At 42.0% G+C, this 27,737-nt stretch overlaps 1 protein-coding gene across 1 annotated transcript in view; it reads right to left on the bottom strand.

The window, feature by feature from the left end:
- Nucleotides 1-4,344, bottom strand: part of MTPAP (mitochondrial poly(A) polymerase) — a 32,352-nt gene extending 28,008 nt beyond the window's left edge. Inside the window, exon 1 of the mRNA XM_047065576.1 lies at nt 4,191-4,344. Within this exon, the coding sequence (XP_046921532.1) occupies nt 4,191-4,344 (154 nt within the window). The remainder of the gene's footprint in view (nt 1-4,190) is intronic.
- Between the last annotated feature and the right edge of the window lie 23,393 nt (nt 4,345-27,737).

Below are 27,737 nucleotides of genomic sequence, written 5' to 3'. Positions count from 1 at the left end.
TTTTTTTTGATATAGGCTCTGCCTAGACCACCTCACCCACTTTTCCCTTTGTAACTACCACTTACGCATTCTTGTCTCTGATTTTTATGGAGTCCAGACTGTTGCCTAAATGCTTATTGTAAAAGTAAAGTCAAATTATTACATTTTATAAAGTTTAAGTATAAATCCTTCCCTAGTTCTCTGCCCCTAATAACACTCAACCATTAAGTTTGGTACCTATGTTTTCATACATTTTTAAGGCATATACAAATATTTGCATTTCTTTTTTTTTTTTTTTAATTTTTTTTTTTTTCAACGTTTATTTATTTTTGGGACAGAGAGAGACAGAGCATGAACGGGGGAGGAGCAGAGAGAGAGGGAGACACAGAATCCGAAACAGGCTCCAGGCTCTGAGCCATCAGCCCAGAGCCCGACGCGGGGCTCGAACTCGCGGACCGCGAGATCGTGACCTGGCTGAAGTCGGACGCTTAACCGACTGCGCCACCCAGGCGCCCCCAAATATTTGCATTTCTCCACAGATAAACATTTTTTACACAAAATTACCAAAATCATATTTCACATTGTTTTATAATATGCCTTTAAAAATTTAATACACTGGGGATATCTGTATCAGTATATGTCTACCTCATTTTAAAAGTAACTGTGTAAAAAAAAAATAAAAGTAACTGTGTAAATATCCTTGTTAATTTATCACAGTTTAGCCAATTCTCTACTGATATTCAGATGGTTTACCTCCTGTCACTATTACAAACAATACCGCAATATCATCTGTATACGATGTCTTTGATTTTTATGCAAGTATATCCCTGCAGCTGATCCCTAAGAAAGAGGAGAGACTGAATTTAAGATTGATAGAGAAGTCTGATAAAAGATGAAGAAATCTGCTTAAAAAGCTGGGAGAGGTACAATCTAAAGTATTTACAGCTCTGGCCTGAACAACAGTAGGTAAAAATGATGAGGACAAAGTTGTGAAGGGGGGACAAAAAGTTCAGGAAGTTTAAATGTAAAAGGTTTATCATAACCTTTTACATAAAAGGTTTATCAAACCTGCGAATAACACAAAGTTGAGACTGAAAAGTAGTAAGTGCCAATATTTTATGACAGACTCAATTTCAATGGTCTTGATGACATAATCTGGTAAGCATAAACTTAATAAAAAAAAACTAAGACTAAATACTGTCCTGCACTTAAAATCGAAAACAACATCGGGGCACCTGGGTGGTTCAGGTTAAGTGCCTGGCTCCTGACTTCGGCTCAGGTCATGATCTCACAGGTTCATGAATTCCAGCCCCACACCGGGCTCCATGCAGACAGTGCGGAGCCTGCTCAGGATTCTCTGTTTCCCTCTCTCTCTGCCCCTCCCCTGCTCGCTCGCTCTCTCTCTCTCAAAATAAATACACATTAAAAAAAAAATAAATAAAGACACAATGACATAATAGGGAAGAAAATTAACCTAGCAGCAGTTGCCATAAAAGAGGCCCAAAAGTTTGATTTGATGAAAGCTCAAAATGAGTCAAAGCGACGTCTTCACCTCTGGGATGTGCACAGGGAATGAACAGATATATATACATCTATAAAATTCCAAACTTCATGGAAACAAATGTTCTTAAAAACCCAAATTCAAGGGATAACAGCATTTCTTTCCTGTTTACTGGTCAGGCCACGTACGGAGTATATGTTCTACTGTGGCCATAATGGATATGAAGGATACTGATGAAACAGAGACCACCTGGCGAGGAGTGGTAAAAGGTCTAGAAGCTGACAGAGAATTACTGTAGATTAAGCAGGATTTGCAGCCTGGAGGAAAACTAATGAGAACCCGAATGCTGTCTTCAACTCTTCACAGCAAACCCTCTGTTCATGCAGCACTTCAGTTTTCCAAGCCTCTACAAATACGCTCTATTTCAAATCTCAGACTAAGCTTTGTGATGGAGCAGGTATCATTACTGGTAAAAAAAGAAAAAAAAAACTTGCACAAAATCAAATATCTAATAAGCTGGATAGCATCTTCTAGATTGCCTAGCCTCTGTCCCCCTTGTTTAAGTGATAGCACACCCCTGCTGGCAGGAAACCACTCTATGAGGTTGTGGGGGGCTGTCAATATTGTTATCCTACCTAGGATACTGACCCTCATCCCCTCGGAGAGACTAAGATTATCAGACTATTTTGGAAAGCTCCTCTTGGTCCAAGGGGTGGGGGTGTGATCAATCAAAAGCTCCTTCTCAGAATTCTTCAAATTTAGGTATAAGATTATCTTATTCTTCCCTTTGGAAAAGGCTATACGCATGTAAACTTGAAGCTGCTGGTGGTCATGCCTCCATGCAGAAGAATCTGAGATAAGGAGGCCACCAAAAAACAGCTCAAGAAAACACTACCGCACATTGACCGTATCCACCCAGTTGACCTTAAAGCAGTTGGCTCTTTCTGGAGTTTGGTTACATGGGTTGGTACATTCTCCCCTTTCTACTTAAGCTAAGTTGACTTAGCTTCTGTCACCTGCATCCCAAAGAGTATAATACACTATATACACTATATATTCTTACTCTTAAAATCGGGGTTCTTTTCCACTACTCAAATGAAAGCTATGTCAAAACTAACATGGAAATGGGAAATTAGTAGATTTTAGCGCATTACAAACATTTTCAAACCATTAGAACCCAACCAAAAGATGGAATTAGCTGATTTATGAAATAGTGTGTTCCTTGTTACTAGAAAACATTACTGGGAATGTTTTCCAATGAGTTCTCACATTAAATGGAAACCTCAACTGGATATTTCCCAAGTTCCTTCCAATGATAAAATTTTATGCTTCTGAGTATTAGGTGCAGTTACTTCCTTCTCTTTTTAAAAATGGAAAAGAAATTCAAATGATGATTTTGTTGCACACCACAAGAGTCCCTGTATATTTAGCCAGTTATATGATACAAAATGAAACACATTTTCTAACAAAAACAACAAAGCTGTACTAAATGAAGAGTACAGCCTTGGAATCAGGTTTTTCCTTATCACTGCTACTTAATAGATGGATAAGTTTGAGCTAGCCACTTGGACTAGCCTGTTTTCTCATCTATAAACGAGTAATAACTCCTTCCATACCAACTTTACAGAGTTCTATTTTCTCAAAGAGCATATGAAAATACTCCCAAATTTAAACCACTATTCAGATGCTAAATTAAAACAGCTTCTTTGGCAGAATTCTTACTCAAATTTCCAGAGTTACTTAAGAATTTTTAACAGAAACAGCTTCTACAAAAAACAATCCAAGCAGTATTTCCACTCCCTGTCAATACGACCCTTTATTTACAGTCTGAGGAGAAGAAAAATCCTACCATTTATTTTAGGAGGGAACATTTTACTTGTTCAGCCTACTATAAAACTACTACCAGAAGTAATTTTCTCTCTTAAAACTACAGCTCCAAGAAATGGTAGAAATAAACATTTTGCCTATTAACTTCACTCGAGATCTAAATTAACTCGATATGTAACCTTACACAAGTTGCTTGGTTCTTTTAGCCTCTTTCTACACCTGTTAAGTGGAGACAATGAAACATTTTTTGCTAGATTGTTTTAGAAATTGTAAAGAAGATACAGCTCTTGGGGGTCACAACAGGGCTTCAATAATACGCAAAGAAGCATATAAATTTAGAACGTCTCCGGGTCGGCAGCCTGTTCCAGTGAATGCAAACCCGTTACCAGGTTACTAAAACGGCCAAAAGGATAAAGCAAAAGGGAATAATTTTCACAGGCAGAATCCTACATTCGGAAGCGCGGAATACTGTTACTCATAAATGCTTCAATACACCCGTCCTCCAACAGCTTGTAAATCAGATACATTTGTGAATGAAGCAACTGACCGATATGTGGCATCACCGTTATCACTGTATTTTATCAAAGTATAAAATATAAGCAAACTGTGCTCGTGGCCTGAACTTCACAAAGATTTAAACTTCATTACTGTGCACAGGCCTCCCCGAATTAACATCACACCCCACTACTACCATGAGCAACGGGTGGCTCTAAGTTCCCCTAGTGAGATTAGAGGAGGATGGGACACAACCTCACCCTATTGCCAAAGGCTCCTCGGCCGTGTCCACGGGCCACGCGCTCGCCCGCGATCCCAGTCTCTTCCCCCTTCCCTCGCCCGCGGTGGGTCGCGGCTACAGAGCAAACCGAGGACACGGCGCCATCACCTGTCTCCACGCTCCCCGACGACTGCTCTTCTCTTTTAATTTCTGCGGCCACAGTTCTTGGGCAACTGAGAAGCCTGTGGATAGGACGCAGCACTTGATTTCTCTGAGCACAGAGGGGTAAACTGGCCAACAACCCCACAGCGCGAGCCGCCATTGTCAAAGTAACAGGCAGGAAGACGAAAAGGGCACCTGGCTCCTGCGCGTGCGTGCTGAGGAGTAAGGAACGGGAAGCCTAGAGGGTCAAACTGGGCGAAAGTTGCCGGCCTGAAGATGCCTTTGCTTTCAGATTCGTTTCGGTTTTGCTCTCCCACGGTTCTCTAAAAAGAAGAGCCCCCCGTAGAACGAGCCCACCACCTACTCTTTCAAATAGAGTCATGAAAATAGAACCGGACCTCAAAGTCATAGGGAAGGAGCACTTATTTGGGAATCTATACTTAAGAGTAGAGTAAGTGATAACACTTTTTCTTTATCAGACCTTTACACGTACTGGCTCTCAACCCTTACAACAAGCCTGTGAGATGGGAACTATTATTATCGCCGTTTATTTACGGGGAGACTGAGGCGTATGCAAGTTAAGTAACATTTTGTAAAGTTACACAGCCAGTCCGGGACAGAGATGGGAGTTAAACCTAGATTACCTGGTGCAAAGTTTTTCTTTTTTCTTATAACAAGTTTACTGAGATTTAGTTCATATTCTACACAATTCACCACTTTAGTTGTCCCATTCAGTGGTTGTGAGTATACCACAAAGTTGTGCAACAATAGGCATAATCATTTTTAGAACACTTTCATCAGCTCCAAAAGAAACCTTGTGCCCATTAGCTATCACTCCCCCAGTCCCCACATTCCCCCCAGCCCTAAATAACCACTTATCTACTTTTTGTCTCCATGCTTTTGCCTTTTCTAGACATTTCATAGAAATAGAATCATGCAATATGTGTTTTTGTGACTGGCCTCCTTCACTTGGCATAATACTTTCAAGGTTCTTCTATGCTGTAGCATCTATCAGCACTTCATTTCCTTTCTATGGCCAAATAATAGTCCATCACATGGTGTTAAAAGATAAGCTGGGGCATATTAAAAATTTTAAGAGATTGTTTGAACAAAAATAAATTCAAATCAGGCAACGTCCAATCTGGCAGACAGAAAGGGTGTTTATAGGCAGAAAGGAAGACTTGAAAATATAAATGAAAGATTTTCACAGGCAGAAGAGAGCAGGAACAAGGAAGTAATAGTGAGCAAAAAACACACTGGTTTGCATAAAGTTACTTTCCTTTAGGGGATGTCCCAGTTTATCAGTCAAATAAACTGGTTCTAATCAGGTGAGTTCTGATTGATGGGCTTAAGATTCTATTTCTGGGAGAGTTGAAACTGTAATTAGGTTTTGTTTTGGTTACATGAGGCTTACACAAGTGACTCTATCTGGGGCCTGTTGTCTTATTTTTAACAATGGATATGCCACATATGGTTGCCCATTTCTGTTGTTTCTGTCTTTTGGATATTATAAATAATGCTGCTATGAACATCCATTATCAGTTTTTGTATGAACATATGTTTTCACTTCTCTTGGCCATATACCTATGAGTAGAAGTGCTGGGCTGTATGGTAATTCTGTGTTTAATCTTTCGAGGAAATGTCAGGCTATTTTCCAAAGCAACTGCATGATTTTCATTCCCACTAGTAGTGTAAGAAGTTTCCAATTTCTGCACATTCTTACCAATACTTGTTTTTTTCTTTTTTTTTTTTTTAACGTGTATTCATTTTGAGAGACAGAGACAGAGCATGAGCAGGGGAGGGGCAGAGAGCAAGGGTGACACAGAATCTGAAGCAGGCTCCAGGCTCTGAGCTGTCTGCACAGAGCCCGATGTGGGGCTCAAACCCATGAACCCGTGAGATCATGACCTGAGCCAAAGTCAGATGCTTAGCTGACTGAGCCACCCAGGTAGCCCTTCTGGGTTTTTGTGTGTGTGTGTGTTTTAATAGCCTTGCCAATGGATATGAGTGGTATCCCACTTTTGATTTGCATTTGATGAATGTTGAGCTCTCTTCATATGATTATTGGTCATTTGTGTATTTTCTTTGGAAAAATGTTTATTCAGATCCTTTGCCCATTTTTAACTGAATTATTTTACTACTGTTTTAAGAGTTCTTTACATATTCTGGATATGTCTTTATCAGATGTATGATTTGCAAGCACTTGATCCTATTCTGTGGGTTTAACTTCATTTACTTGATAGTGTCCTTTGAAACATAAAAGTTGATTTTGATGAAATCTAATTTTTTTTCTTTTGTTGCTTGTGTTTTAGTGTTATATCTAAGAAACATTGCCTATCCCAAGGTTGTGAAGATTTATCCCTATGTTTGCTTCTAAGATTTTAACATTTTTAGCTCATACATTTAGGTCTTTGATTAATTTTGAGTAAATTTTTGTATATGGTATGAGTTAGGCATCTGATTTCATGGTTTTGGATGTGGATATTCAATTTGTCCCAGTACTATTTGTTTAAAAGGCTCTACTTTGCCCATTAAATGGCATTGGCATATTTGTTGAAGTCAGATGATCACAGATACCTGTGCTTATTTCTGGAGTCTCAATTCTATTCCATTGATCTATATGTTTATCCTTACATCAGTACCTCCCTGTCTTGATCAATGTTGCTTTGCAGAAAGTTTTTTAAAATTGAGAAGTGAGTTTTCCAACCTTGTTCTTTTTTTCCAAAATTACTTTAGAAACTGTTATGAGCCCCTGTATTTCCATATACATTTTATTATCAGCTTCTCAGTTGCTTCCAAAAAGGCAGCTGAGATTTTGAGAATAATTGTGCTGAATCTGTAGATCAACTTCAGGAGTATCGTCATCTTTAACAACATTAGATCTAAAATGTGAACATGGGAGGGCCTTCCATTTGCTTAGGTCTTCTTTAATTTCTTTCAACAATGTTTTCCAGTGTTCAGTGTATAAGTCTTGTACTTATTAAATGTACTTATTTCTAAGTATTTTATTCTTTGTGATGCTACTATAGGTGGAATTCTTTTCTTATTTTTCTTTAGATTGTTCATTGCAAGGGTATAGAAACACAATTGGTTTTTGTGTGTTTATATTGTATCCAGTAGCATTGATGACTCAGTTTCAGCTTTAATAATTTTTGTTTTTTGTTTTTGTTTTGTTTTGTTTGTAGCTGTGTTAGATTTTTCTACATACAAGATAATCTGCAAAGAGAGACAGTTTTATTTCTTCCTTTATGGTTTGGAAGCTTTTATTTAATTTTCTTACTTAATTACTCTGGATAGAACCTCCAGCGAAATGTTGAATTGAAGTGGTGAGAATGACCATCCTGTATTCTTCCTGTTCTTAGTGGAAAAGCATCCAGTCTTCCTGTATAGTTTATGATGTTAGTTGTGGGTGTTTTGTAAATACCCTTTACCAGGTTGAAGAAGTTCTCTTCCCTTTCTGTTTGTTAAGCATTTTTATCATGAAAGGACATTGGATTGTTTTGTTTTTTTCCTACATCTATCGAGATGATAAGTGCATTCTTTTAATGTGGCATATAACATTAATTAATATTCAGCCTTTAAACCAATCTTGCATTTCTCTAATAATCCCACTGGTCATGGTGTGTAATTCTTTTTACATGTTGCTGCATTCAGCTTACCTGTAGTTTTGCTCTAACCTCTTAACCAGTTTGCCTCTCTCTCATGCTCCATACAGTCTGTTCTCATCCCATTGGCTACAGTGTAGTGATCATTCCACTCTTCTTTTCATTTTTTTCCACTTTATTTATTTATCTATTTATTTAAATATATGAAATTTATTGTCAAATTGGTATCCATACAACACCCAGTGCTCATCCCAAGAGTTGCCCTCTTCAATACCCATCACTCACCCTCCCCTCCCTCCCACCCCCCATCAGCCCTCAGTTGTTCTCAGTTTTTAAGAGTCTCTTATGCTTTGGCTCTCTCCCACTCTAACCTCTCTCTTTTTTTTTTTTCCTTCCCCTCCCCCATGGGTTCCTGTTAAGTTTCTCAGGATCCACATAAGAGTGAAAACATATGGCATCTGTCTTTCTCTGTATGGCTTATTTCACTTAGCATCACACTCTCCAGTTCCATCCACGTTTCTACAAAGGGCCATATTTCGTTCTTTCTCATTGCCCTGTAGTACTCCATTGTGTATATGAACCACAATTTCTTTATCCATTCATCAGTTGATGGACATTTAGGCTCTTTCCATAATTTGGCTATTGTTGAGAGTGCTGCTATAAACATTGGGGTACAAGTGTCCCTTGGGTAAATTCCTAGCAGTGCTACTGCGGGGTCATAGGGTAGGTCTATTTTTAAATTTTTGAGGAACCTCCACATTGTTTTCCAGAGTGGCTGCACCAGTTTGCATTCCCACCAACAGTGCAAGAGGGTTCCCGTTTCTCCACATCCTCTCCAGCATCTATAGTCTCCTGATTTGTTCATTTTGGCCACTCCAACTGGTGTGAGGTGATATCTGAGTGTGGTTTTGATTTGTATTTCCCTGATGAGGAGTGACGCTGAGCATCTTTTCATGTGTCTGTTGGCCATCCGGATGTCTTCTTTAGAGAAGTGTGTATTCATGTTTTCTGCCCATTTCTTCACTGGATTATTTGTTTTTCGGGTGTGGAGTTTGGTGAGCTCTTTATAGATTTTGGATACTAGCCCTTTGTCCGATATGTCATTTGCAAATATCTTTTCCCATTCCGTTGGTTGCCTTTTAGTTTTGTTCATTGTTTCCTTTGCTGTGCAGAAGCTTTTTACCTTCGTGAGGTCCCGATAGTTTTTTGCTTTTAATTCCCTTGCCTTTGGGGATATGTCAAGTAAGAAATTGCTACGGCTGAGGTCAGAGAGGTCTTTTCCTGTTTTCTCCTCTAGGGTTTTGATGGTTTCCTGTCTCACATTCAGGCCCTTTATCCACTTTGAGTTTATTTTTGTGAATGGTGTGAGAAAGTGGTCTAGTTTCAACCTTCTGCATGTTGCTGTCCAGTTCTCCCAGCACCATTTGTTAAAGGGACTGTCTTTTTTCCATTGGATATTCTTTCCTGCTTTGTCAAAGATGAGTTGGCCGTACTTTTATGGGTCTAGTTCTGGGGTTTCTATTCTATTCCATTGGTCTATGTGTCTGTTTTTGTGCCAATACCATGCTGTCTTGATGATGACAGCTTTGTAGTAGAGGCTAAAGTCTGGGATTGTGATGCCTCCTGCTTTGGTCTTCTTCAAAATTACTTTGGCTATTCGGGGTCTTTTGTGGTTCCATATGAATTTTAGGATTGCTTGTTCTAGCTTTGAGAAGAATGCTGGTGCAATCTTGACTGGGATTGCATTGAATGTGTAGATATTTTCAAAACCCTCCAGGGACTTCTTACCACTCCAGAGTAAAAGCTAAAAACTTACAAGATCTGTTGTAAGCCAGCCTTCCACTTCTTCTAGAGCACACTTCCTGTCACTCTCTGCCCCATCTACTCTGCTCTTTCTAATACTAGTCTCCTTGATATTTCTCAAAATTCCAAGAAAGTTTGCACCTCAGGACATTAGCATTTGCTGTATTCTCTTCCTTGGTTGTTTTTCTCCCATATGCCTTACTGCTTTACTTCCTTCATGTCTCTTCAAATATTGCCTCATGAGGGAAGAATTTTTTTGATCACCTTATAAAATAACAATGCTTTTACCCCCCAAATATGGCTTGGTATTCCCCCCTCCTAACCTGCTCTTTTTTGATAGCATATTTTGCCATCTGACATTCTATATATATTTATATGCTTGTTTTACTTATTATCTGTTTTTCTTCAAGTACAGCATAAGCTCAATTAAATATGTTTACATATCTATTGGACAAATATTATTGATTTAATACTATGGGCAATGTTCTAGATGCTGGAGATAAAATGAAAAAAAACCCAAAAACAGATAAAATCCTTGCTCTTATGAAGCTTATCTTTTAGTAGGGAGAGACATTCAATAAACAAATATAATTAAAATAGAGAGTATGCCAGTGGTGATAAGTAGAATAGAGAAAGATTTTGCAAAAAGTATGGAGGTCACTAATATTGTTGACAAAAGCAGTTTTAGTGGAAGATGGATAATGAAAACCCAATTGAAATGGGTTCAAATGCAAATGAGAGGAGACAAAACTGATAATACAGAAAACTGTTTTAGGGATTTTACTACTAAGGTGAGTGAGTAGGTGAGTAGAGAAGTGAGTTATGAAGAAATAGCATGTCTGTTTGCTGATCAAAGCAATCTAGCAGAGCTAGAACATAGGTGCTATGGTAGACAGAAGAGAAAATCGCTGAGCTATGTCCTCAGCAGGATGGAATCTAGTTCCCAAGTGGAGGGACTGGACTTAGAAATCTGTACCCTGTGGAAACGATGTAAGTAGACAGTATGTTTGTTAAACGAATGACTCACGGTTGATCCAAATAGTAAAGTACTTGCCCCAGAAAATTCCAACGAGTGGCCCTGCATCAGGGGGCTTTCCCTGATCTCCTTTGTGAACTGAAGTCATCTTTGTATGTAGTATGGTCAACTAGGTTATAGTCCACCATATTAAATTTGGGTTCAAGGGCTGACTTGTTATCGTTTTCTAGAGACTGTTGCAACAGTTCTTTTACGTGGAAGCACTTTAATGTGATATATCAGAAAACCAACTCCAATTATGTAAATTTAAAATACACATTCATGACTTTTACCCACCATTTCCATTTCTGGGAATTTACCCTATAGATAGACTTGCACAAGTGAGCAATATTATGTATACAGTCAGGTTCACCGCAGCATTAAATGTAAAAGCAGAAAAATGGAAATAACTTCAGTATCAGTTGTTGGTTATATCAGCTAGGGTACAGACATACCATGAAACTCTCTTCCTTTATTACAAAGAATGAGTTACTTTGCCTAGAGAGTACTTTTGTCATGAGAAGACTTCAAATTTTTACATCATAGAATTCTAATTATATACAATATTTTACAGTAAGCATGTCTCAATATATTAACTTTACCACTAAAAAATTCCATATAGGACATTTCAAAGATATGGTAATGTTTTATGTTTTAAACTGTGTGGCAGGGCCACGTGTGTTCACTACATTAGAATTTTTCTTACTATACACATATTTGTAAATATTATTTTGTATCTACTTAATATTTAATAAAAGTTATACCCATGATATCTGATTCTTTTATTGTTAATGACTTCTCTTTAATTTTTTTAATGTTTATTTATTTCTGAGACAAAGAGAGACAGAGCATGAGTGGGGAAGGGGCAGAGAGACTGGAGGACACAGAATCCGAAGCAGGCTCCAGGCTCTGAGCTGTCAGCACAGAGCCCGACGTGGGGCTCGAACTCACAGACTGCGAGATCATGACCTGAGCTGAAGCCGGACGCTCAACCGACTGAGCCACCCAGGAGCCCCTAATGACTTCTCTTTAAATAGGCTAATACTGGGGTACCTGTATGGCTCAGTTGGTTAAGCAACCGACTCTGTATTTTGGTTCAGGTCATGAACTCATGAGTTCGAGCCCCACATCGGGCTCTGTGCGGACAGTGTGGAGCCTGCTTGGGATTCTCTCTCTCTTTCTCTCTTTGCCCCTCCCGTGCTTGCTCTCTCTCTCCCAAAATAAGTAAAATAAACTTAAAAAAAAAGAAAAGGCTAGTGTAAATAAATCTTTGTTCAAAAGTTGGGGGTTCTAGTTAGCTGAGGTCAGTTCATTCAGGTTTCTCTATGTCTATCAATAACTGTCCGCATAGATTCTCTCAAATACAGGAAGAAAGAACCAAACTTCCAGGTACTACTGAATATTTGTTACAGATAGTGGCCTTAATTTTTTTGTTTACTAAGTGTATCTACTATTAAGGACTGAATTGTGTCCTCCGAAAAAGATATGTTGAAGTCCTCTGGTTGTCTTTCTGAGCTCTAGGCATCCCATTTTTTCCAGAAGTTCAAGCCAGGAGGCCTATCATGAATTGCAGCTTGGATATCAGCATGCTTATCCCGACCACTCACTAAAATTCAGTCTTCTTAGAATTTTCCAGAATTTATAGGGCCCAAATAAAATTGTCTAAGTGATTTTTCATGGTTATATTATGCAGAGAAATAAACTGTTCCTATGGTGTATCCACAGAAAGGATGTTGTAATCTTTCACCAGTTCTCATATATCTATGAGATATAAATGAGATCGTCTTTCAATATTTAGAACAATCGCTCAGGCTCTCATATTCAGATTGGCAGCATTCATTGTTTCCCGAGTCTGTCTACCTCAGATCATGCACGAATCCTCTGCACAGGCTTCTGCCTTCCAAATGTTCTGTCAGCACCACCAGAACAGATGAATCTGACCCTTTCTGACTACACTCGCCCATTCTCTGCTGCTGCTGTTACAGTTATGGCCACATGGGGACACTGTTGAAAACTGGAGATCAGAATCCTCCAAAGCTAGCATGAGGTTATGCAGTCATACCTGTGTCCCAATGTCCTAATGAAAATAGCTTATTCTGGGGCACCTGGGTGGCTCAGTCGGTTGAGTGTCCAACTTCGGCTCAGGTCATGATCTCACAGTCCATGAGTTCAAGCCCCGCATCCAACTCTGGGCTGACAGTTCAGAGCCTGGAGCCTGCTTCGGATTCTGTGTCTCCCCCTCTCTCTGCTAGTCCCTCGCTCACACTCTGTCTCTCTTTCTCTCTCAAAAAGAAATACATGTTTTAAAAAATAGCTTACACTGATTTGTAACTCACTACGGACCTATGCTATATTGTGTCTAACTGCATCGTCTTACTTAAACCTCACAATATGCCTGTGAATGTTATCATTATTCCTACTTTTTAGATGCAAAAACACATGTGGAAAGATGAGGTAAAATGACCAAGATCGCAAAGTTGTCACTCTCAGGTCTGACTGACTTTCTAGTCACCATGATTATAAGTCCATGCCTTCAATATGTTTGTGCTTGTGACCTAGTAATTCTACTTCTGGATTAGAGATACACTTCAAGGTTTACACACAAGGCTTTCAACACAGTATATGATGTAGGGTTATTAGAGACAATCTAGAGGTTCAACAAGGAGTGACTAATTCATTTAGAATCTAATACATTAATTTATTAAGTGAATAATACCAGCCAGTCACAGCTCTAAGTATCTTGTTTCTTGAGTCAGGTAACCCCCACAAGACCCTAGGATATAGGTATTCCATTATCATAAAACACTCCATTATTTTAGGTACCACTGAGAAAAATGCTGCCATTTAACCTGGGACACAATGCTTTTTCACTGTCGATGGTAAAGCACACTTTGGTTTCGAAGATTTTAAACTATGGGGAAAGTGTTTATCTTAGACTTACTAAAATAAGCTATCACCTCTTGTTCTATGGGTAAGGAAACTGAGGCACAGCGAGATTAAATAATTTGCTCCATGTTTAAAAACAAAACAAAAGACTGTAAGCAAAGACAGAACAGTGATCAGTGTTCAACAGTCCCATCTTGATAGATCTCTGTGTGTCTCTCTCTACCTCTCTCTGAAGGAAAAGTATAATATTTTAACAATATTAAAAAAATAAAAACTACCTAAGATCCTCAAAGTGATTTGGGCACCTCAGAATACATGGAGGACTTTTGGACAGGCCTGAAATCATAGGAAACATTTCCATCAGGACTATAAGAATGTCTTTAATTCAATGAATTTCATAGAACTCTGAGCTACAAAGAAAGAGTTCTGGGCCACCTGAATGGCTCAGTCGGTTGAGCGACCGACTTCGGCTCAGGTCATGATCTCACGGCTCGTGGGTTTGAGCCCTGGGTTGAGAGCACAGAGCCTACTTGGGATTTTCTTTCTCCCGCTCTCTCTGCCCTTCTCCCACTCATTCATTCATTCATTCATTCATTCTCTCTCTCTCAAAAATAAATAAACATTAAAAAAATTTAAAAAAGAGAGTTCTGTATCTTCTTCACTACCCTCTGAAATGCTTTATGCAAATAAGTAGCATTGACAACTTTTCTCTTTCCTGTATGATTTTTTTCTCTTAAAAAATTCTTATTTATTTATTTTGAGAGAGAGAGAGAGAGAGAGAGAGAGAGAGAGGAGAGCTCTAGCAGGGGAGGGGTAGAGAGAAAGGGAGACAGAGAATCCCGAGTAGCCTCTTAGCTGCCTGACATGGGGCTCGAACTCATGAGCCATGAGATCATGACCTGAACCAAAACCAAGAGTCAGATGTTCACTGACTGAGCCACCCAGGTGCCCCTCCTGTATGATTTTTTTTTTTTTTCTAAGCAATTGCTGCTATTTTGGGACTATGAATGGTCGATTGGATTTAACCTCATGTACAAGTGCTTATAAATAAATGTTTTGAAAATGTGAACGTCAGCTTTTGGGATGTCACCCTAATGTGGCTGCAGTTTGAGTTTGCATATTCTAGACTAAGTGTTTTTTCTCTTTTTGGGAGGATAGGGTTTCTAAAGTTGGTCCAGGGACCTGATTCTCGCTTCAGAAGCATCTGGTGAGCTTATTAAAATACAAGAGTTCTGGGCTTTACCTGCAGGCTTATTAATCTGACTGTCTAGGGGTGGGATTCAGGAATCTGTGTTTTTTGGAAGCTGTCAGGTGTGCTAAAACTTGAGAGGCACCGCTGAAGGCCATCACTGCATGTGTGTGTGATCCCATGGAAGTCTAGCTTTTCTGAAGAGGTTGTTTTACCACATGAAAAACACCTCTCATAGTCGAGTTATTGCTAGATTATTGTTGCTTTTCTCCCTGGAGAACAGGCTAATGCTTTCTTGCCATATTCAGGATAACAACAACAACAACAACAATAACAATACTAATAATAACTGTTACAGCTGCTGAATTCGCTTCTACTAATTTTTTGCTCGGATTACAAAGAGTTCTACAGATTCATAGATACTGTATGTCAATTTTGATTGTGAAGCCAACTTTAATACGGAGTTCTATGAACTTAGATCCTAACCAGCCCACGCACTCAGACACACAGTCATCAGGGCAGAAATACGCATTTCTCTTCTTGCCACATTTTCTTTAAGTTTGTATTTATTTTTGAGAGACAGAGAAACAGAGAGTGAAGGGGTGGGGCCAGAGAGAAGGAGATGGAGAATCTCAAGCAGACTCTACGCTGTCGGCACGGAGCCCCATGTGGGGGCTTGAACTCACAAAGCATGAGATCATGACCTGAACCAAAGAGTCCGACTACACCGACTGAGCCGCCCAGGCGCCCCTCTTGTTGCCACATTTTTTAAAAATTTTAGTATTTATTTATTTTTGAGAGAGAGAGTGACAGGGCACAAGTTGAGGAGGGGCAGAGAGAGAGGGAGACACAGAATGTGAAGCAGGCTCCAGGCTCTGAGCTGTCAGCACGGAGCCCGACGCAGGGCTCGAACTCACGAACTGAGCTGAAGTCGGACGCTTACCCAACTGAGCCACCCAGGCGCCCCTCTTCTTGCCACATTTAATACTGTATTTTCTTTGAAAAAGGAAAGGAAGAAAGAACAAAGAAAAGATCCTTTGAAGAGGGAAGTGAGTTTGCTTTGCCGCGTTGCTTTCTTCTGTGGGTTGCTCACTCTCAGAGCCATCTGTCACTGGCTTCTTTGCCCACCCCTGAGAAAATGTTGCAGCCACCAAGCTACAGGGAGACTGTCTTCCTGTGATCAGAAATGCCTGCCCCGGGCAGCAAGGCAGAGGAAACCAGCCTCCAGCTGGATGAAGACCATTGTCTGGGAACAGTATGATCCTTCCCCTGGGGACAGAGCCCGCATTTCCACCCCCCAACACCCCCCCCCCCCACCTCCTCATCAAGCCACTTCTGCTTGGTCTGTGGCAACCCAGCTGGGCTAGGAAAAGAGAAGCCTGCCTGTTGAGCCTCGTCGCTACAGGCTCCGAGACATTAAAAGTTAGGCTTATTCCAATCTGTCCCAGTATTCTAAAAAATAAGCCCTCCATTCAATTCCCTGAGACATAAACTAGGCCTTTATATGGACCTTTCTAAAGAGGCTGGCAAGACCTTCCTAAAACCTCTGCACACTATGTAAAACATTCAATGATTTCTTAGCTGGGTTTTTCCTTAAAAATGTCCTGTTTCTTATCAATTTTAGACATTTTCCCAAGAACCCTCGGGAGATTTGCAGAGGGATAATCCAGTTTACATGGTAAAAATGAAACCATTACCACATAACTAGTGATGCAAGAAATAAAGTATAATAAAAGCAGCACTGAAGAAAACCGGAAGGTTTGGTATCTTAAAAAGAAAAGCCACAGCAAGATAACTTTGACCCACTGAATCGGTTCCCCAGGTTTCTCCACGCACTGACCCGGGGTTTCTGTTCCTAACCAGAGCCCAATTCAGGTGAAAGAAAATCCCAACCACCACCAAGTTCTATTCTATTCCCACCCCCACCCCCGTGGAGGATATTAAATTTTTTCACCCTATATGCCATTTTCCTCTCTTACTATTTTCTCCATTTAAACGTTGGAATAGTAACCATATTTACTAAGCGTTCTGGTTTCCTGAATAAGAAAACCACAGCTCAGAAGGATGAAGTAGCTTTTCCAAATCACACAGCAAATAAAAGGCAAAAAAAGAAAAAAAAAACCACATCTGGACATTACATAGCACTAAATCATGTTCTTTCGCCCCAGACTAGTATCAGGAAAAAAAGATTGTGCAATTGATTATATTTGATTACAGTATATTTATGGGAACTAGATAAAGCAACATTTCTTTATATTATTCTTCTCTAAAAGGAGCCCCAGGGGCACCTGGGTGGCTCAGTCGGTTGAGCATCTGACTCGGGCTCATGTCATGATCTCACAATTCGTAGGTTCAAGCCCCATGTCGGGCTCAGAGCCTGGAGCCTGCTTCAGATTCTGTGTCTCCCTTGCTCTCTGCCCCTCCCCACTCATGCTCTGTCTCTCTCAAAAATAAATAAACAATTAAAAATTTTTTTAATCAATCAATAAATAAAAGGAGCTATGTGTTACAATAATAACAGGATTTGTGGGTCTAAAAAGCTAGCCTCTGAACACAGTTCTGTTATTTGCCAATAACACAACTCTGGCTAAGTGATTCCCTTGACCTCATTTTCATCATTTACAAATTGAAGGTGTTGGATTAAATCACCTCTAACGTCTTTGCTTACTTTGAGAATCTAGCCACATCAACTAATAACACAATTGAAGCACGGGTTTAAGTGACAAACAGTTATTCCTACATGGCAACTTTTGACCTGTACCAGTTTGCCATAATCTACATCATTATCTTTATGTGAGGTGCACATTCTCAGAAAAGTCCTCTCTGATCTAAGCAAAGCCTAGTCCATAAGCCTCTCTCCACCCCCTAACTTCCTCCACCTTGTTCATTTCTTTCAGGAAATGCTGGTCACAAACTATACCCTTGTATGTGTCTCTTGCTCCCCTAGCTATAAGCTCCCTGAAAGCCACTGAGTTTGTCTAGTGCTATTTCCCAGAAGTTGGAAATGAATTTAATACACACTCAAGGATGTGTTAAATGAATGAATGAGTGAGCAGATTGCCTTTGAAATAACGTGGTGGTTATTCCTTGTTTCTCACTTGTAAAGTTAATTTTAGAAGCAGTTGCCAGAGATAAAGGCAACAAAATCTTAATTTCTGTGAATGACACAGAAAATCAGAACGATGTCATTATCTCCGATCTGGGATGGGGCGGGGGTGGGAGGGGTCCGTGTAAATTTCACTGTTTCTGTTTTCTAAAATGTCTTTACCCAACACGAATTGTGTTGCAATCAGATTTAAGTCTTTAAAAAGTACACGCTTTTGATGCGCTAATCTGGTATTCTCGTAGTGGGTACGCCATAACCTGTGCATTGGGATGGGGGTCTTCATGGGAACTGTGTGGCATACTTGGAGCTTCCCCATCTTTGAGTCACTGGGGGTAGGAAGATGCATCTCATTATTCCAGCCCCCCTTGGAGGTCTGTGCCGCAGACTATGCTTAGAAATCCTGGATCTGATGGGTGAAGTAGGGGAGCTGACCTGACAGCAATTCACTTGACTAGGACCCCTTGCGGTGAGAGGTTTTGAGAGCAAGCAAGGAGGTGGGGACAAGCTGGTGTAGACTCAGAGCAGGGCTGCAGCAGAAGTAGGGTGGACTGGCCAGCGGTTCCGTGGACGATAAATAGCCGCAGCTAGACAACGTGACTTGTGTTCCTAGAGTCTATCAATCCCCATAAGTATCTCTTGAATCAGTGATTTAGCACCTGCTAACTCCAAGAATATCATAATCTAATGCCTACATAATTCGGAAAGCAACACATCTGGGTTAGAATTTGGACTCTGGGGGGGTGCCAGGATGGCTCAGTCGGCTATGCATCCAACTTTTGATTTCAGTTGAGGTCGTGATCTCATGGTTTTGTGAGTTCGAGCCCCACGTCAGACTCTGCACTAACAGTTGTGAGCCTGCCAGGGATTCTCTCTTTCTCCCTCCCCTCTCTCTCTCTGCCCCTCCCCTGCTCATGTACACGTGTTATCTCTTTCTTCCTCTCTCAAAAATAAGCAAACTTTTAAAAATTAAAAAAAAAAAAAAGGGGGGCGCCTGGGTGGCTCAGTCGGTTAAGCGTCTGACTTCAGCTCAGGTCACCATCTCGCGGTCTGTGAGTTCCAGCCCCACATCGGGCTCTGGGCTGATGGCTCAGAGCCTGGAGCCTGCTTCCGGTTCTGTGTCTCCCTCTCTCTCTGCCCCTCCCCTGTTCATGCTCTGTCTCTCTCTGTCTCAAAAATAAATAAACGTTAAAAAAAATTAAAAAAAAAAAAAAGAATTTGGGCTCAGTATATTATCTGAGTTACTTGGGTCACTAATCTCTAGGTTTTAGGGCAAACTACAGCAGCTTTCAGGGTTACTGTATTAGTGATTAAAAACTGATAAGTAGATGAAATTATTATGTTTGTTTCAAAAGTATTGTAAAATGGTATAAATTCACAATAATAATTGCTTTAAGTTTTCTCCCAATGTCAAAGCTGTGGGTTGTTATCAGCTTTTGAAATTGTAAAAAGTAAAATGAAAACAGAGTAGCTTTTGTTTTCCTTTCCACACACACACAAAAACCGAAGGCTCCATGACCTGAAGTGATCAGCACAGGGTCACATGGACAGAAAGTGACAAAGCAGAGGTCTGAATCCCCAAAAGCGCTCTATCCCAAAAGCCCGGTGTTTCCCAGTAACATTCTCCTGGAGCTTTCCAAAACTGAGGTCTTTGAGCCTTCATCTACTAAATGAGAATTCCTCAGGTGATTCCTACAGGCGAATGCGGACTGCTGATCCCAAGCCCAGCCAGGGACAGCGTGAGGGTTCAGATTATGAATGAAAGTGCCCTCTCCCACTGCTGGGGACCAGGCCCACTACGCCTGGACCATCTGATGGCCACTGGTGGTCTTTTCCCCTTCCCAGCTCTGTTGTTAGAATAGGATAGAACTATACAGGAAGCCTTCTACCAGCAGAAGGTGGAGGCCAACCGCCAGCCTTCATCATTGGAGATTTTGCTACTTGGGTGGAAATGAGATATTCAGATGTATCACCGAATATTCAAAAAGCAAAAGTAGGGGCGCCTGGGTGGCGCAGTCGGTTAAGCGTCCGACTTCAGCCAGGTCACGATCTCGCGGTCCGTGAGTTCCAGCCCCGCGTCGGGCTCTGGGCTGACGGATCAGAGCCTGGAGCCTGTTTCCGATTCTGTGTCTCCCTCTCTCTCTCTGCCCCTCCCCCGTTCATGCTCTGTCTCTCTCTGTCCCAAAAAAATAAACAAACGTTGAAAAAAAAAATTTAAAAAAAAAACAAAAAAACAAAAAGCAAAAGTAGATCACAAAAACACAATTAATTGGGGCGCCTCGGTGGCTCAGTCCGTTAGGCCTCTGACTTCAGCTCATGTCATGATCTCACAGTTTGTGAGTTTGAGCCCCGCATCGGGCTCTGTGCTGACAGCTCAGAGCCTGGAGCCTGCTTCGGATTCTGTGTCTCCCTCTCTCTCTGCCCTCCCCTGCTCACACTCTGTCTCTCTCGAAAATAAATAAACAGTAAAAAATTTTTTAAAAACACACAATTAATGGGGTGCCGGGGTGGCTCAGTCGGTTGAGCGTCCGACTTCGGCTCAGGTCATGATCTCACAGTCTGTGAGTTCAAGCCCCGCATTGGGCTCTGTGCTGATGGCTCAGAGCCTGGAGCCTGCTTCCGATTCTGTGTCTCCCTCTCTCTCTGCCCCTTCCCTGCTCATGCTCTGTCTCTCTCTGTCTCAAAAATAAATAAAAACATTAAGAAAAAAAAATTTTTTTTAAATAAAAAAAACCCCACACAATTAATTACCTGAAATGTATCCGAAGTGCCTGAAAACATAAATTTTATCTATAGGCAATGGTGTGCCGCTAAATATTTAATAACCAGTCTTCTCAAAAACTTGCCCTGGTTTGTAGCATTTGCTGGTTTCCGTGGTGTGAATACTCCCACCTCAGCCTATTTTAAGCCACCAATGTGAGGCCACCGAATGCAGAGTTGCCAACAACTGTGCTGAAGCCCGTCATACGGTCATATTTCCACCACACACATGGAACAGGCATGGGTAACCTCAGGAGCCTGGAAAATAGTGAAGTGCAACAAAATAATCAGGGGTAAGTTTTCAGGGTTTTAGGATCTCTTACCTTTGTCTTTAATATCTATCTTACTCACTTTTGATTTCATGTAATTTTATTTTCAATACTGACGGTTCAGCAACCAGTTCTCGCAGATCCTGAAAAGTTTAATACTGGTGGCACTGTGAGCTGGTAAAAACGGGCTCTACTCAGCATGTTGGGGACAGTGCTGGCCTAGGGACTGCACATCTGTGGTAGAGATGGTCGGGTAAGTGGAACCAGCTGCTTGCCGGCCTTGAGAACATTTTAGGACCCAGCAACACCTCCACAAGCCTACCATCACGCCCAGAACGGGGGTGAGTGGGGCAGGAAGTCTCTCTGGGTTCCTGCAGACCCCAAGAGGAGTTACTTTAAGTACAAGCAAAACTGGTGTCCCATATTTGAGGCTTTCTGAGCTCAGTGATCCCTGACATCTCTACCCCTGGAAGACAGCTAAAATTCCTTCAGAACTTCTCCTGTCACAATTAGAGATAAAAGATTAAAAATATAAACACCTAGGGGGGCCTGGGTGGCGCTGTCCATTAAACCTTGGATTTTGAATCAGGTGATGATCTCATGGTTCATGGGTTTGAGCCCCGTGCCAGCTTTTGCGCGGACAGCTCCGAGCCTGGAACCTGCTTCAGATTCAGTGTCCCTGTGTCTCTCTGTCCCTCTCCCCCCTCCCAAAAATAAATATTAAAAAATTTTACAAACAACACACAGACACACACACACACACACACACACACACACACACACACACACCTGGTTGAGGTATGCCTGAAATCCATTCACATCTTGAGGAAGGGGGCCAGAGGCTGGAGGAAAGGAGAGGAGTGGCCAGAATAGGAAAGCAATCTGGGGCATTTCACAATTTTGCCTACGGTCAGTCCTGTTTTCTTCCAGCTGGCACCTCAGTGCTTTTGCTGTGGGAGGTAACCACGTGCTGGTTAATGCAGAAAGTTATTATTTAGGTTGGGGGTCAGACAGGCATGGGTCAGAATCCAGTTTCCTTGGACATAATACTTAACCTCTTTAAATGCATGTAAATCCCCCCCATGCAAAAGGAGACACTAGTCCCACGTCAGGACTGCTGTGAAGTAATCTAGCTAAAGGGAGTGCCTAGGTCATGGTAAATGCTTGAAACACAATAGCTATTATTATCGTTATTTTCATATGGTCTAAGCGTATAGTGATACTTCAGGATTATGAAATCCATCCACCAAAGCATCTTGATACTAAGAAAAAAAGTGATGAATAGTAATCTATGGCTTTAACTAAGGGAAAAAGGGTGGCTCAGTTAGTGGAGCATTTGACTCTTGATCTCAGCCCAGGTCTTGATCTCACGGTCCTGAGTTCAAGCCCCGCATGGAGCCTACTTAAAAATAAAGATAGGGGCGCCTGGGTGGCTCAGTCGGTTAAGCAACTGACTTCGGCTCAGGTCATGATCTCACGGTTCATGGGTTCGAGCCCTGTGTCGGACTCTGGGCTGATAGCTCAGAGCCTGGAGCCTGCTTCGGATTCTGTGTCTCCCTCTCTCTCTGTTCCTCTGCTGCTCATTCTGTCTCCCTATGTCTCGCAAAAATAAATAAACGTTAGAAAAAGATTTTTAAATAAAGATAAAAAAATTAAAAAGTGAGAGAGAAGTATACCCCTACCCCCTGCACACACACTAAAACAATGGAATCTGTTGGCAATTATTTCTAGTGCAGTAATGTAACCACAAGGGCAAAACACAAAATGCATTTAACTCACTTGATTTTAAAAAATCACATGGGGGCCACCTGGGTGGTTCAGTCAGTTAAGTGTCAGAGACTCCTGATTTTGGCTCAGGTCACGATCTCACGGTTTGTGAGTTTGAGCCCCTCGGCACAGAGTCTGCCTGGGATTCTCTCTCTCTCTCTCTCTCTCTCTCTCTCTCTGCCTGGGATTCTCTCTCTCTCTCTCTCTCTCTCTCTGAAAAAATTAATAATTAAAAAAAATCACATGAAGATAAGCATGCCATAACTCTCACAGGCTGTTGAAATAACACGACCTGTTTCCTAACATGCTGTGTGTGAAGAATACTATTTCAAAAGAGGAATGTTAAAGTGTTTGGGCGGGGAGTATGCTATTCTAGCATGTTTTTTCTACTATGCATTTCCATTCGCGATTATTATTTTTTATTTTTTAATCCCAGTATATTTAAAAGGTTTTTTAAATTCCAGTATAGTTAATGTACATGTTACATTAGCATCAGATGTGCAATATATTGATTCAACATTTCTGTCCATTACTCAGTGCCCATCCCTGTACTTACCTTTTTGAAGCAATGCCTTCCCTCAGCAAACAGTATGTTGTCCACACTTCCCTCACATCACCGGGACGGCCTTTTCTCTGCAGCATTTGCAGGCGATTACACAGTCCCGGGCAGGGGAGGGTGGTGGGGGGCTGAGGTTAATAAAACAAGTGACAGGCGGCACCTGTGGGTAATCTACACAAATCCACCTGGGATTCCTCCAGGCAGTTTGGGGGAGCTGCACTGCTGAGCCTTTCTCCTCCTCTTAAAAAAAATTGAAAAATGGGGGCACCTGGATGGCTCAGTCGGTTTAGCATCTGACTTCCGCTCAGGTCATGATCTCCGCTTAGGGGTTTTGAGCCCAGCATTGGGCTCTGAGCTGACAGCGTGAGCCTGGCTGGGATTCTCTGTGTCCCTCTCTCTCGGCCCCTCCCCTGCAGTCTCTCTCTCTCTCTCTCTCTCTCCCCCCAAAATAAACATTTTTTTTAAATGTGAAAAATGAAAGCATTTGCACCAGCCTGAAGGACAGAGCTTTGCACAGCTCCTGGGGGGCATCCTGAACCATGTGGCAATTTCGGAAGCCCAAGATTAAGAAATGCTGTACCAGGACTTTCTATTTGGGAGGTGGAAGGGAGAAGCATAGGGCAGTTTCTATTTTCAGAGTATGGTTCCAGGACCTCAAATTTGAGGAAGTCATAGGACAAAGCAGTTAATAAAAACATAATACATGTCACACAGAATTACACAATTCAGGCACTTTGAAAGACCTACGTTTTAGCTTTCTGCACAGGAGAGCAGAAGGTCTCTGATTCACACACAGGCCCAGTTTTACACACAGCCCTCCTAGATAAACAGTGGCCACAGCTCAGAGTATTCCGGAACTTCCCCTCCCTCCCCATGGCTTACTGGGGGATTTTCCTCCCCTTCCCCCCACGTGAGGCCCCATTTTCCTTGTTCAGTTGCTGTTCCCACTTTGCATACTGCTGACCAAAGTTGATGAGTACGGTATTCCAAAAGGTGAGGAGGCAAAAAGAAGGAGGGGGACAGAGACAGGGTCCCTTTCATCCTTGGCTGCACTCCCCCACCAAGAGTCCTAGGGAGCCGGGGAGAGGGCTGCAGGAGCTGAGGGCACAGCCTTGCACACAGATGTGTCCTGAATGCATCGTAGGTGCTCACCCCTTGCTTCTTAAGGTAATCATGCGCGGCCCAGAGCTCCAGGGATGGAGTTTCATCTGGGATGGGTGCTGCCGGGGCAGAGCAGAATTTAATGACTCACCAGGCAGTCTCTACAGGTCTAAGGGGCATCCCTAATCCACCTCAGAGGGTGAGTGAGGCCAAGCAGGTCCACAGCCAGCAGCTGCAGCGACCCAGGCTGTGACAGAGGAATCGGTTTGTTTCAGGTACCAGAGAAGCCTGGCCAAAGGCCCCAGAGCAGTTGGCCGTGGGGGCAGGGCCTGAGGTCTGGAGGTCCCTGAGCAGGGGGAGTCAGCCCTGAATCTCCTCCTCTACTGGATACTTCATCCTTTAGGCTAATGTGTCTTTTTAGTGTTGTCCAAGCTAACTGCTTCGACAGGGCATGGCTGTTCTGCAGATTGAAGCTTTGTCACTTTGAAAGACTTAACATGAAAAAGTCCAATTATAATTTGAAACTCTCACACTTACCATGAGAAACTTACATACGCCCATGAAGGAAAAAGAGTTACTGGATTTTTAAAACACCATTTCAACTTTAAAAATTGTTTTAAAGGTCAGGGAGCCTGGGCGGCTCAGTCGGTTAAGCAGTTAAGCGTCCAACTCTTGATTTCGGTTCAGGTCATGATCTCACAGTTGGCGGGTTTGAGCCCCACATCGGGCTACGCACTGACAGCGAGCCTACTTGGGATTCTCTCTCACTCCTCTCTCTGCCCCTCCCCTACTCACACTCTTTTTCTCTCTCTCTCAGAATAAATAAGTAAACTTAAAGAAATTTGTTGAAGAGTATAATGATTCTAAATTTACTCACGTGTCTGCCTGTATAGGGTCTCATCCGAAGTTTATTATCAGAAGTTTGGACAGATCATTATTCAAACATCTTAAGTGGTAAATATGTGTAATTGTTACAATATAGAAAAAAGTTAAAAAGTTATGCTCATGAAATCAGTCTCAAGTTCCTCTTAACTTTAAAAATATCTTATTTAGGGGCATCTGGGTGACTCAGTTGGTTAGGCATCTGACTTCGGCTCAGGTCATGATCTCGAGGTTCATAAGTTCAAGCCCCAAGTCAGGCTCTGCTGATAGCTCAGAGCCAGGAACCTGCTTCAAATTCTGTGTCTTCCTCTCTCTCTGCCCCTCCCCCACTCACACTCTGTCTATCTCTCTCTCAAAAATAAATCAATAATTTAAAAATATGTAAACAAAATATTATTCAAAGCTTTATTCAAATTCACAAATTATCTTCAAATACTTTGTATTTTACTGTTATTATAATTTAAGAAAATGAAACACATTTTTCACCAAGTGATCTATAGATATCCCCCAACTTATTCCAGTTAATTCCAGTATTCTCTAATCATTACACTTTATGAATATGCAAAACGTTGGAAAGCAGTGTCCTATATTCTGTTTATTAGTAGAGAGCCCCATTGGAGTTACCTAAGGTCAATGCTCTGACTGCTGATCTACCCATAGTTAATCATTTTGTTTCCATGAGTAAATGAGTTCTGATTTGCAAACTGCAGATTACAAACCCATTATTGTCCCGACCTGTAAGTGGAGAAAGCGTCAAGTAAACTGTAACAGGTTGCCACTCAATTTTAAAGTGCATTTTGTTGGCTGCCTAACAGCTTCAAAAGACCTGTTTTGTAATGAACTTCATGATGGTTTCTTGGGTAACTCTCCTATGGGTTGTGCACACGTTGGGTCAGGTGGTTTCTCCTTGTCAAGTTTAAACCTCACTTGGCTAGCAAGCTCCTAAAAAAGCAGGATTGCTTTTGCAAGACCGTGTAACCAAGTCCTGACCAAGTAAAATGCAAGGAGTCTGCAAACTTTTTCTTTCCATTCCATTGTTCTCTTTCTTCAGTCTCTTCCAGGACACCAGACCCAATCTTTGTTCGACTTAAAAAAAAAATCTTTTTTTAATAGAATACTTCCTCTCAATTCACCCCACCAGAGGAATTCTACCATCCTAGAAGTCATTAACAGCCAATCAGAACCTTCTGGAACAGCCATTTCACGGGCTCCTTAAAATGCAGCTGTATTTGGGAGTCTTCTCTGTAGGAAGTACAAGGCTAATACTTAGTTCCCAGAAGATGAGGTGTGGTTTTAATGAGCTCATTCAAAGGGGTGGAGGCGGGAGTGGTTCCATGTTTCTATTTTTAAAATGCTTATAAAGATCATCCCTTGCTGCTCAAAGACAACAGATGAGGGAGAGACATCGTTCACATTCACGTTCCCACTGGAGATAACAATCGCGTCAACCGTTCCCAGAGAAAAAGCTAGAGAGCAGTTTCTACTTCGGTTCCTGCACACGTTGTCTCTCCCGAGTCACAGCAGCGAAGTCGGTCCCTCCCTCCAAGAGCAGAAAAGCCCGGTCGTCCAGAAGGGCTTCTCCTCCCGGCGCTGGGGACCCCTTCACTGCCCGGGACCACCGGGACAGTTCCAGAGGTTCGCATACATCCCGCATCATTCATGTCACACCACTGCAGTAGCTAAAATAATGGGGGGGGGGGGGGAGGTTACTGACGAGTCAGTCAGTCCTGCCCGTTTTATTTGCTAGCTGGGCTCATTTTTACTGATGGGCTCAGCTACTTGTCAATCACTTTATCAGCCTTGTCCCTGCCTGACCGGAAGCACAAAGAGATTATAGGAGTCAAGGCCCTACAACCAGGGCCGTGCTTCCCACCTAAGCAGGCCTAGATCCATCAGCAATTTTCACACGACTTCTTTGGATCGGAACAGCAACTCACTTTCCACAGAAGAAACATGGAAAACTCTAGAGCGGGTCCGATGCAGTTTTGAAACCGCGGGGGTAGAATGAGTGTGGGGACTGGAGAGGACAGGGCGTGGACTCAAAGTCGTGGGGCGTTTGAATCTGGGCTACGCCCGGGACCCCCAACGTCCAGGTCTGTAAGACCTGGAGAATTCCTACCTTACATTCCCTCTCTTTCTCTGGGCTGTCTTGCAGAATATCTAGCTGATAGTAGGTGCTTGATACTAGGGAAGTATTGAGGGACGAGAAGGTGGTGAGTTGCAACTCAGGTACTGTGAAAGGCCGGCAAAGTGGATTTCGTGGACAGAGGCGCTATTTTCCCTGGAACTCGCTTCCCGCTTCCCCTGGAGGAAACGCTTTCCCCTCGAGAAGGAAGAATGCTACAAACAAACTTTGATCTTTCCAAGCTGTGCAGAAAAGCCCAGACTTGCAGCCGGGGTTAGGAGGTGGAGAGGAGTACAGGTATATTTCCTAATGGGACGGTGCCACCAAATGCCCAGTTCCAAGACTGCCGAGAACAAGACCAGGTTTTGCTGGCGGGGTACACTGCCCCTCTCCGGGTGCTCCTTCGCCAGGTTCTCGCCCACCTGGCGCCAACCTCTCCCAAACCTTTAAACGGGAGGCCTTGCGTGCGAACTACTACGGATCACGGCA

This window comes from Lynx rufus, unplaced genomic scaffold, assembly GCF_022079265.1.
Source record: "Lynx rufus isolate CCGP_SWC_20201006 ecotype Redwood Valley unplaced genomic scaffold, mLynRuf1.p SCAF_7, whole genome shotgun sequence".
In the NCBI taxonomy this organism is placed as follows: Eukaryota; Metazoa; Chordata; class Mammalia; order Carnivora; family Felidae; genus Lynx; species Lynx rufus.
This window is presented reverse-complemented; position numbering and strand designations above follow the sequence as displayed.